At 43.7% G+C, this 12,531-nt stretch overlaps 1 protein-coding gene across 8 annotated transcripts in view; it reads right to left on the reverse strand.

Moving 5' to 3' along the window:
* LOC140201862 (ankyrin-1-like) overlaps positions 1-12,531 on the reverse strand; it is a 302,101-nt gene that overhangs the window by 42,169 nt on the left and 247,401 nt on the right. For all 8 annotated transcript variants that reach the window (XM_072266606.1, XM_072266608.1, XM_072266605.1 and 5 more), the window contains one exon: positions 799-1,318. In XM_072266606.1, the coding sequence (XP_072122707.1) occupies positions 799-1,318 (520 nt within the window). The remainder of the gene's footprint in view (positions 1-798; positions 1,319-12,531) is intronic.

The following is a 12,531-nucleotide window of genomic DNA, read 5'->3' on the forward strand; positions in this document are numbered from 1 at the left end:
TAAACTATACCCATAGCTTGAGATTCCTCACTAGGGACAGGTTGGGATTAACCATTTGACAGTCACCTGGTCAAGGTTCCAGGATTCTGGCAGTCCAGCAACATTCGTCTAAACCTGGGATTCCCAAGCATGGGTCCACATAACCCCTCCTTTATGGTATTGCTGCAAGGCATAAAAAGGGTTGGGAATCTCTGATCTAAACTCTATAAACAGTCTTCCCAACTCCTGTGAGTGTACGTTCTACCTGCTCAATATAAATATAAAATCCTTTCATCCCAGGATGTATTTTCACGCCAGAATTATAGTCGTAGAGCAACAGAGCATGGGTGCAGGTCCTTTGGCCCAACCAGTCCATGCTGGCCACATTTCCCACCCATCTAGCCCCAATTTCTTGCATTTGGCCCATATCCCTCAAAGCCCCACCCCTCAATGTACCTACCCAAGTGCTTCTTAAATGATACTACTGTACCTGTTCTAATCATGGAGTTAAGATTCTTCCAAACTCTGGTTTTGCTTCCTTCCCCTTTCCTGGGTTCTCTGTTGTCTCCCCTTGGTTTCCCCACCCCATCCCTGCAGCAGCTGCTGCAAGATCATGAGGCAAAGAAGCCCCAAACTTTAAACGTTTTATCAAAATAATTACCCTCAGACTTACTTTGCTCCTTCTGTCCCGTCTTTAAGATTCTTAATGTGGCAAGAATCAGAATTACAGTGCATGCTGTATTTCAGCAACAGAGTTTCTCATCGTGAGGTGTCTCTATTGCTGAATCTTACTAATACCCAAGTCAGGAGTCCATTTACCTTTCCATATTCTGGTCTGGCTGTTTGATGTCGGGCGTTGCTCGTCTCAGTGTTGGTGACCCTGTCCATCTGTCGTGTGCTCTCTGTTGCCCTGAAATTATAGAAATGCCATTCTCTGTATTCACCTCCTCTGCCAGCTTGGTTGGAGTCTCTCCTTCTGTCATCTCTGACCTCTGACCACCTTCATTGTCGAGCATATCTATCAGCCCATTGATGGCATCTGAATCGACTGTGTCCTCCTCAGTGAGATTAAAGGAACTCAGTCCTTCGGCCGGAAATGATTCATCAGCCTTGCTGTAGTCCAGGGAGGAGTCTTCAGCTACCACCAGGGGCGGCTTTGCACCCGACGACCAGACATTGACGTCGGACATCTCCATCAGGGAATCGTTGTCAGTGCGTGCACTGGGGTTAACATCCAGGCTTGTGACGTCATTCCAGAACTGGTCAGCTTGAAGCGGAGACGGCATCGTATACTGAAGCGAAGCAGGTGATAGCATCTCATCCTGTACTGTGGTGAAACCTACACAAGCAGACAGAGCACATCTGCAGAAGCCATACCTGCTACAATGGATTACACTGGCGGAGGGAGGGGAGGAGATGGACCACAGAGCCTCCACTGCTGCAAGGCTTTATTATGTCAGGGAGTTTCATTGTAAACTTTCACCAGGCATGGAACTATCTTTGGGCAATAAATTGGCCATCAGTTCCCATTCAAAACAAAAAACAGAAAATGCGTGTTATGTGAGGAGTAGGACACTGTTGTAAAGTGTATAATGCTATAAGTAAAAACAGAAATACTGGAATAACTTAGCTAGTCTATCAGAAACCAGTCATCATTTCTGGTCAGTGGCCCTTCCTCAGAACATAGAAATAGACATTTCAGCACAGTACAGGCCCCTTGGCCCACAAACTGTGCCCCATATAGTCAGGAGAAGGAAGATGATTTGGGATATAAAGATGGCAAGGTCAGGGGTACATTTACATAGTCACTCCTCAGTAACAACATGGTGATTATTATCAAGACTGGAGATTTTAATCAAATCTTTTCCCCCAACTTTTTAACCTTTACTTTATTGTCGCCAAACAATTGATACTAGAGCGTACAATCATTCTGCGCTTCACGCTCCCCGGAGTACAAATTGATAGTAAATAGAAAAAATTTAAATTTTAAATCATAAATAGAAAATAGAAAAGGGAAAGTAAGGTAGTGCAAAAAACCGAGCGGCAGGTCCGGATATTTGGAGGGTACGGCCAAGATCCAGGTCAGGATCTGTTCAGCAGTCTTAACACAGTTGGAAAGAAGATGTTCCCAACTCTGGCCGTACGAGTCTACTCTAAGATCAATCTAACCCTTCCTTCCTACATTGCCCTCCATTTTTCTTTCATCCAAGAGTCTCTTAAATGCTTGTAATGTATCTGCCTCCACCACTGCCCTCACCACTCCTGAAACAGTGTTCCATGTAGCCACAACTCTCTGTGTAAAAACTTACCTCTGACGTCCCCCCTCCTACACTTCCCTCCAATCAGCTTATAATTATTCCCCCTTGTATTCGGCGTTTCCACCCTGGGAAAAAGTCTCTGTCTATCCACTTGATCAGTGCCTCCTGTCTGTACACCTCTATCATGTCACTTCCTACCCTCCTTCATTATATAGCGGGGGTTCACAACACCTTAGTTAATGGTAGGGGTCCATGGCTTAAAAAAAGGTCAGGAACCCCTGCTCGAAAGAGAAAAGTCCGAGCTTGCTCAACCTATCCTCCTGAGACTTGCTCTCTAGACCAGGCAGCCTCCTGGTAAGTCCCCTCTGCACCCTCTCCAGAGCTTTTAGCTTTAGAAATTTTTAGAAGCGAGGGAGGACCTATTGAATACCAGATCTATGGCAATAAAAAAAATGCAAATTAAAATGAGAACAGGAAAGTAATAGAAATATTCAGCACGTCAGGCTGCATCTATGGAAACAGACAGGTAAAAGACCAGAAAAGTTTTGACCTGCCAAGTGTTCCCAGTATTTTCTGTAATTCTATGGAATACTTAGTTTGGACAAAGTTTATCAAGTGAAGAACAATGGATTGTTGGGTCCACACACCATGCTCCTTTACTCTCCAGCCACTCAGTTTATAGTTTTACCAGTCCCTCTGTTCCGTTGCATTTGGAACTGAATCTCAGTCCCATTATTCTCCCTGCAGAGCCAGTAGCTTGATTACCCCGATGCACATTTTTAATTTCATTGTTGCCCATATCTTCCATCAATCCACATTCATTGCAGATTGGGTTACCTTCTTTCTGCAAAGCTCACAGACACACACACACACGCACGCACGCACACACACACACACACACACACACACACACACACACACACACAAAGTGCCAGAGGAACTCATCAGGTCAGGCAGCATCTATGGAGGGGAATAAACAGTCAACATTTTGAGCTGAGACCCTTCCAGTCTTACTCTGAAACAACAATTGTTCAAATCCCCTCTGTAGATGCTGCCTGACCTGCTGAGTTCCTCCAGCATTTTGTGTGTGCCTTGATCTGTAATCTCTTGAAGATCACAGCCAGCCATTTAGATATTTAATCCAAACACTTCAGCTCTCTGACCTTTGTGACTTTTCTTGAACTTCATCCACATTCAATTGTGGCGATCATCCTAATTACCCCATTCTATTCCACCATGATAACTGGACTCCATTAAAATCTCCAGTCTTGATAATAATCACCATGTTGTTACTGAGAAGTGACTATGTAAATGTACCCCTCACTTTGTCGTCTTTACATCCCCAATCATCTTCCTTCTCCTGACTATATGGGCTTCTCACGCCAAGGAGGGTGACACCAGTTAATTATCTGTTCTTTGAAGTTTATATGTGTCAATAATACCCATTATTATTGACTGAAACATAGTATTGAAACAACTACTATGTAAGATTCCAGCTGTTATACTGCATCCAGTTGTAGAAAAGAAGGCTCTCAACTCAACTGACTTCTTCTAAAGTCATGCAGTTCCAGAATCCATGGGAGCTGTTTCATTCTTAAACTATCAATCAATTTTTAGTTAGGTTAGCAAGTCGGCCCTTCCAGCCCCTCGAGACACGCCACCCCAGCAAACCCTGACAAACCCGATTAACCCCAATCTAATCACGGGTGGATTGTGGGAGGAAACCAGAGCACCCGGAGAAAACCCACGCATTCCATGGGGAGGACGTACTGAGATTCTTTACAGGATGGCGTCGGAATCGAACTCCGAACTCTAGAACATTCCGAGCTGTAATAGTGTTGCTCTAACTGCTACTTTACCATGGAGAAGGTGAACATAAGAACATAAGAAATAGGAGCAGGAGTCAGCCATCAGGCCCATCGAGCCTGCTCTGCCTTTCAATAAGATCATGGCTGATCTGGCCATGGACTCATCTCCATTTACCTGCCTTTTCCCCATAACCCTTAATTCCCTTACTATGCAAAAACCTATCCAACCTTGTTATACTCCCCCAAATCTTGAGGCTATACCCTCTTGCTCTAGTCAAGGTGTTGGGGGAAGGAATGTCATATCAACTATCTGTGTGTTACTTTGGAGAAGGTGTGTGGGGCAGGGGGTTGTTAAACCTGATTGGCCATGATTAAAGCCCAAAGATTGTTGACCATGTAAGGAAATAATTCCTAGCCCAATGAATTCAGTGTCAATAGCCCACAGAGACCTTGAACAAATACGTCATGAAATTGAGACCGGGAGACATTTCCGAGTCTTCTTGTTCACTTTCGGAATTGGCCTGAGAGGCTTTCAATGCTTAGGAATGGAATCATCAGCTTTGCTGAAGCTTTGATTAAGAAGTGTAAAAACTACAGCTATTAATAAAACATGCCAGACAGAAAATTCAACAATTAAAAGAAGTAGGTTAAGATATAACTGAAATATGTCACAATGTTTTAGTTATTAAAGATAATTCCACAATAATTAATATAGTATTGGACCTCAGCAAAATTGAGGCTCCTTTCTTGTTTTGGGCTGTTTAAAAATGACTGACTTCCTGATCACTGTGGTCCATTTCCCCAAAGTTACTGGAGTTATCAGCTCGCAAAAGCTGGTCAAAGAAAATCATTCCATTCTCTGAGAAAATAAGACAAGCAAACACACCAGACAGGTTCAATTATTAAGCCTTGGGGATTTTGATTTTTCAGCAGAAATAACTTAAGAATATTTCCACTCAGGGCTTCTGAATCTCCTGGTCAGGAAAGGGCAGGAAAGTCCTTCAAGCTCCAGTCACATGCGTTGCAAGAAAAAAATACAGAAAGAATTGCAGACTTATGTACGAAGCTAATTTGACTGCAAAATCTTACAAATGCTGTAAAGAAAATGTAGTGTTTGCATGTTTGGTATCACAATGCACATTTATATGTGTAATTCAGGAGAAGGTGGATTGTATTAGTCAGTCCTCAGTGACGAGCGGTAACCTGTTCCTCTTGGTCCAATTATGGATATCAGGTTCCAAGAATGAGCTTTAGGCTGCGGAGTTGTAGGGGGAAAGTCCAAGATCAAATTCTCCATTACAATGCTTAAGAGGCAGGACACACCTAATATTTTTGCCATTATAATGCTTAAGAGGCAGGACACACCTAAAGATCCAATAGCTTTGTGAGTGTTTGAAGTGATAATGAAATCTCTACTGACTGAGAAAGTAACAAGCAGCTCAAGCATAAAAATATAATTGCAAATGCTTAGTATGGGTATTGAAAGGGAAAGTTCATACAGCTTGGAGACAGTCTGTTTGGCCCATCTAGTCTATGCTATCAGCCACCCATTTAATCCAAACCAGCATTCATTCTATATTCCCATCCACTCCTCTCCAAGATTCTACCACTCACCTTTTGAAAATTATTGACAGCTGGATTTATGCTACTGACCATTTTCACACTTATGACCCATATCCCAATGAATCAGTGATATTAAACCTGATTCTGGTTCTGAAAACTGGAGGCACTGCTTGGATTAATATTGCAGGCTCTAATTCCCAAAATTTATTTCAATAATTTGGAGGTTGGGATCACAAATATCATTTCTAAATTTACGGATCGCACTGAACTAACAGTGGCCGTGGGGATGTACGTTGGGGATAGGAGACCAGAAAAAAACTCAGTAGTCTGGAACTTGAGGCCCAATTGCCAAAGCCTGGAGACTGGAGGCCTGGACTGGAGTTGGAGGACTGTGTGTGTGTGTGTGTGTGTGTGTGTGTGTGTGTGTGTGTGTGTGTGTGTGTGTGTGTGTGTGTGTGTGTGTGTGTGTGTGGATAGGTGAGAAGAAAAAAGCTTGTTTTGCTTACATTGCTTTTTTGCTTGTTGTGCTCTGTTGAGCATTGTAGACATTGGCATTGGAATGTGTGGCAACACTTGTGGGCTGCACCCAGCACATCCTTAGGGTGTTAACATCCTTTGGGTGTTAATGCAGTATGCAGTTTTGAAGTATGTGTTAACCTACACGAGTAGATTATAGCCAATAAGGACACATATCATGAATTAAGGATCCAAATGGGGGAGAGGCAGTACAGATACATTAGTAAGGTCAAATAATAAATTTAAAATATTGAGATAAAAAAAAGCACTAGCTTTATTTCCAGAGGAATGAACTGGACAGCGGTGACATGATACTGATCTCGTATCGAATCACAGTTGGATCATACTTGCAGTGCACAATCCGTTCTCAAGGATGACTACTGAGAAGCTGGAGACGGCACAGCTAAAAACAGCTCCAACAAGAACTGTGCAGTTAAACCCCCTACGAAAGGATGAGCTTGGATCTCCTAACAGTGAAATTCTGAGTCAGCGAGACGGACATGTTGAAACATGAATGGTCTTGAAAAAAAAAAGTAGAGAGGATTGGCTGAGGTCACAAAGGGATTTATGTATTCTAAAAGATGAATTTTGTACATAGAAAGATGAACAGGCTGCTCACATTTATTACTTTTCCATTGTGGGTAAGTTTGAAATTTGACTTTTGAAGGGAAAAAATCCAATCTAATGAAGTTTCATTTGCTGATTGTTGACATCTCATCCCCAACTGGGCAGACAACGAAGAGTGAGAATTTACCAATCATCTGCCACTGAAGCAAAGATTAAATTTAGAACCCTTCCTCCCATTATTGGTTGCCAGGAGCAACAGTTGTGATGAGTGACAGTGATGTTGAGAATCCACTTCCTGACTCTCTATTACCCATCAACCAGCTGGCTGCTGAACCGCAGAGGATAACTACACTGACCAGATTTTACAGCCTATAGACTTGCTTTCAAGGACGCCTTACAACTCATGTTCTCAGTATCATTCTTTTATTTCTTTGCACAATTAGTCCTCTTTTGCACATTGGTTATTTGTCAGTCTTTGTCGGTGTATGGTTTTTTATAAATTCTATTGCTTTTCTTTATTTTCCTGTAAATAACTGCAAGAAAATGAATTTCGAGGTAGTATATGGTGACTTTGATAATAAGTTTTACTTTGACTTTGAAAAGCACACAACTTCTTCACTTGGTCATCAGGACGCATCAAAGGCCAAGAGTTTGGAATTGTGAGGAAGCCTCGAATAGAAGGAACAAGCACCAGGCCAGTACTTCATCTGCTCAAGAGTGTCGATCCCTAGCTCCGAGAGCCTTCCTCAGTATTGTAATAGGGCATGACATCTATGTGCAGATCAAACCTCCACAGCTTTTGCTGGGACTCAGAGGACTGAGTTAAGGAGTGAGTTTGAACAGGTTGGGACTTTGTTCGTTAGAATGTAGAAGAGTGAGAGGGGTGGTCTACTGGAGGTGTATAAAATCATGAGGGGCACAGAGTGAATACGCACAATCTTTCCCCCAGGGTTGGGAAATCAACAACTGGAGGATGTAGGTTTAAGGTGAGAGGGGAGAGGTTTAATAGAAACCTGAAGGGCAATATATTTATTGTTAGTATTATTTCTTCTTTCTGTATTTGCACAGTTGTTGTCTTCTGCACGCTGGTTGATCATTCATTGATCCTGTTATAGTTACTGAGTTATAGTTACTATAGTTATAGTTATAGATTTGCTGAGTGTGCCTGCAGGCAAATGAATATCAGGGTTGTATATAGTGACATATATGTAGTTTGATAATAACATTTACTTTGAATTTTGAACCTTTTCACCTTGAGGATAGTCAGTTACGAGCTGCTAGGGGAAGTGGTTGAGGCAGGTACATTAACAATATTTAAAAAGAACTTAGACAGGTACATGGATAGGAAACATGAGGGATATGGGCCAAACACAGACAGACAGGACCAGCTTCCATGGGCAGAATTCTTTCCATATTTACACAATCTGTCTTCTTTTGCACATTAGTGATTTGTTAGTCTTTATAGTTTTTCATAAATTCAATTGTATGTCATAATTTTTCTGTAAGTATCTGCAAGAAAATGAATCTCAAAGTAGTATATGGTGACATATACTGTATGTACTGCAATAATAAATTTACTTTGACTCTGACACCTTAGTCAGCATGGACCAGTTGGGTTGAAAGGCCTATTTCTGTGCTATAAGATTCAATGAGCTGCAGAATGACTTAGGTTGCAACTATAGATTCCTTTGCCAATAAAGTTATTCCCCTTCTGTTTCTGAGTATTACAGACTGCAGTGAGCATGCAGAGCACTGCGCTGACTGTGTACATAGGATGAAGGTGTAAGAAATAGGAGAAATGTCCTCAGCATAAGTGAGTATTTCATAGATGCTCTCTATGCAGCTTGCAATCCGATGCTACTGAATATTTCAGGCACTGAAATAACATCTCCTTTTAGCAATGATGTTCCCCCTATTTGCAGTGGAAATGGACGGCCAACCAGCTTAAAGTAATCTTCTTTCAGGAGTGCCCTGCAGCTCAGGGAGTGCTTGCGAGGTTGCGGCTGGCTCTAGGATTGGAGGCGAGCCTACAAATCAAATTGGAGTAAACAGAGAAATTTGGTAATGTGGGAGTCTCAAAGAGCATTTAGGAAGCTGCAGCTAACTCTAGTGTTGGAAGTGAACCTACAGGTCAGCTCTGGAATAAACAGAGATACGGTGGAGAAATTCAGTGATGTGGAATTCCCGAAGAATCCTGCAAGACCCAACCAGTTGCACACAATACCTTGCATGTTTCACCAGGGGACATCCATGGCTAAGCAGACAGAGGAGTTTTATGGTAGAGCATGTGGACAAAGCACAAGTATGATTGGTGGGAGTGGTAGGAATGAATCTCCAAGCTGAAAGATAAATCTTGATCTCACAAGAGGCAATGGGATGATCTGCAAAGCAGTGTTTGAAGCTGCAGTGTAGAAGCACTCACAGAGACCAGCTTCTGAGCAGAGGGCTGAGCGCTCAAAGTGCCACCCAGGATGCAATGTAAAAGTGTTGTAGCAAGTGTCCTAAGTGACTGGAACAGGTATTGATTCAGTGTGGCTGGTTTGCACAGCTGACTGCAGGATTTTACCTAGCATCGCCCTGCTGATTGTTGGTGGATTCTGGGGCTGCCTGGAATGAGCTGGCAGGGTAGTGGTAGGGGCAGATACAATAGAGTTGTTTAAGAGGCTTTTAGAGGGGGCACATGAATATACAGAGAATGGAGGGATATGGATCACGCGCAGGCAGGAGGGATTAAATGTAATTCACTTAATTAGATTGACAAAAGAAAGGTTGTCCTTGCTGATGGAGGTAGTGGAGATAAGCTCCCTCTACCTATTAAATACTCCCAATGGCGTGCATCTCAAATAGCCTCTGATAACTAAGTCTAGCTCCTGACCTTCATGTGTGGCTTAGCTACTAAGCCCGGCAGAACCATTTCTACTGACCGGAGAATGGACAAAGGTGGGTTATTGGTGACTTAAAACCAGTTGCTTTGGGCAAATGAGACTTGTTAGCCGTGTTCGGCAGCCCATTTAGAAGGGAAGCTCTGATCTCAAACCTCCGCTGCCTGAGGCTTGGTGGGACTACAACCAGAGGTCACGTGTTAAGGGTGAAAGGTGAAAAGTTTAAGTGGGACATGAGAGGAAACTTCTTCACTCAGAGGTTCGTGAGAGTGTGGAATGAGCTGCTGGCACAAAAGGTGCAGGCAAGCTTGATTTCAATATTTAAGAGAAATTTGTATAGATACATGGTTACGGTAGAGGCATAGAGGGCTAAGGTCCCGGTGCGGCTTAATGGGAGTAGGCAGTTCAAATAGTTTGGCACAGACTAGAAGAGCCAGTTTCTGTGTTGTACTTCTCTTTGACTCTTTGACTATCCTCTCACGGGGAAAGCTTTGGGAGTAAACCCCAAGGAAAAATCCAGAGCTGGAATCCCTGAGAGCTGCAACGCTGACTGGCAACTCCTGCGATGCCACTGGTCCCAAACCGAATTGGCCTCTGCCATTCCTTTGGACTCATCAGCTGTATGGAAAGGGGGGGTGGCAACATCTTGCTCTCCATATCGTACCACTCTGGCTTGTGCACGACGTAGACAGTTAGGACGCAACATCCATGGTTGACTCCAGCTGCTGGAGGGCCTAAGGAATGTGGATCAAATGGTCTATTCCTGTGCGGTACTGTTCTACATTCTGTAACAGTTGTGGTCTGCAGTATTCTATTCCATAGGTCAAGAGTGACAGTGCTGTGTTGCCTGTGACCAGGGAAAGTATCACGGGCACCAATGTGGATAGTCCAAAGTAGTGATTGCATGGTCCAGTTCTGCATCTGGCTCGATTTCATTTGGTGACGTCCTGGTTAAATTCAAAATTGGACTGTGTAGTGAGGCTGATGTCTGATAAACCACCGGCAGAGAACAGCAGGGACACATGAACTGCAAACGTCAATGGCTCTCCGAGTTCAGAAATTCAACCAAGGGAACTTGCACCCCTTCTGTCAACATGACAAAGTACGCCTAAATCCAAAGTTATTCCAGGATTATCTCCTACCTGTCATAGTGAATAGAAATTGGAGTCTCACACTTTCAGTTCCACATAGCTAAACTTTGAAAGGGCCAAGGATGGATCATAAGGAAAGAAAGTTCACATGAGTAAGAGATTTCTAAGGAGGTGCTGGAATGAGTTGACATGATCTGTGACCTCATCGGCTGTCGGGATGTTATTCTAGAGTTTAGGGCATGGGTTCCCAACCTGGGGTCCATGGGTCTCTCGGTTAGGGGCCCATGGCATTAAAATGGCTGGAAATCCAAAGGGAGCATGCCTTATGAGGATAAGGTTGAGTGAGCGAGGGCTTTCTTTTTGGAGTGACGGAGGATGAGGGGTGGTGACTTGAAACGGGTGTACAAGATGATAAGAGGCATAGATTGAGTGGACAGCCAGAGACTTTTTCCCAGGGCAGAAATGGCTAATACCAGGGGGCATAATGTTAAGGTGATTGGAGGAAAATGTAGGGGCATGTCAGACATAGGTTTTTCACATAGCGAGTGGTAGGCGCATGGTATATGGGTGGTGGTAGAGGCAGGAACGTAATGGGCATTTAAGAACCTCTTAGACAGGCACATGGATGACATAAATATGGAGGGCTATGTGGGAGGGAAGGGTTAGTTTGATCTTAGGGTAGGTTTAAAGGTTAGTAGAACAGTGTGGGCCAAAGGGCCTGTACTATGCTGTATTGTTCTATGTTCAAGTTAGTGAGTGTGGCTTCATAAATGTGGAATGGAAGGAGGGAAATCTAAGATGGTTCTGGTTACAATGGATCTGATTTTAAGCTGCTGGAGTCAAATTGAAGGTGAGTGTTACCAGATTGGTAACACTGCTCTGCTGTTCAAATTTACGAGCGGGCTGCTGTGATGTTCCCTAGCCGGTGCCTCAGTTGGTTGATGCCCCCAGGTCGACATCTCGCTGGCAACCCAGGCCAACATTCCTGAGAGCCAGGCCTCGTGAGGAGCCCCAAAATGACCCACTCAAATTGTGGCATCCCTTGGCTGATGTTACTGGGGCCCACGTCTCGAGCGCAGACCCAGACTGATAGTCCCAGGGTCAAGGCTCGAAGGTGTACCCAGAATCAACACCAGATGCGGAAGTTGCCAGTGGATCACTAGTCTGAGTAAATGAAGGGTAGAGTGATAGGGTGGGGAGTGAAGGGGAGATGAAGGGAGGGGGATGGGGGAACGGGGATCGAAGAAGGGGTAGGAAAGCAAATTGTCGACCAGAGAGATTGGAAGAGGAAGGGAGTGGAGGAACACAGATTGTCGGGGTGCAGCATTAAATCAGGTTCATTATTGTCCCAAAGAATCAAATTCCACTTTCCGCTGCCTTATTACAGACTTGTATCTGTAGGCTGAATCCCCCATCTTACTTACAAAAATATCGGTTAAAGAAGGTTTTATTTCAATGATGTATGGGAGAGCCTGATGTGAAAAGAAGCAACATGCCACACAACATGCAGTACGGACAGACCGCAGATGCTGAACATTCAAGAGATGCTAAGCAGAAGAAAGGCCCAGTAAACGTTCACTGCTGGCAGCTTTTACCAGCGTTCCTCTTCCTATTTGACTTTCTATGTTGGAGATCGCCATCATGCAAGACAGAGATAATCGAACTCCAAGCACAAACCTAATTTACGCCCAGCCTTGGTGTGGTGTCCACGTTTGGGACGAGCCTTGTCCTCTTGCTGTTGGTTCACAGCAGAAGTGCATGACAGATTCAAGCAAACATGAAAATTTGTCATTGTTCAGTTCACCTTGGATGTATCCAAGGCAGCAATGGTCTAATCTGGTAGTGAACTGATTGACCTAAGATATTG

The sequence above is a fragment of the Mobula birostris genome, chromosome 8 (assembly GCF_030028105.1).
Source record: "Mobula birostris isolate sMobBir1 chromosome 8, sMobBir1.hap1, whole genome shotgun sequence".
Lineage (NCBI taxonomy): Eukaryota > Metazoa > Chordata > Chondrichthyes > Myliobatiformes > Myliobatidae > Mobula > Mobula birostris.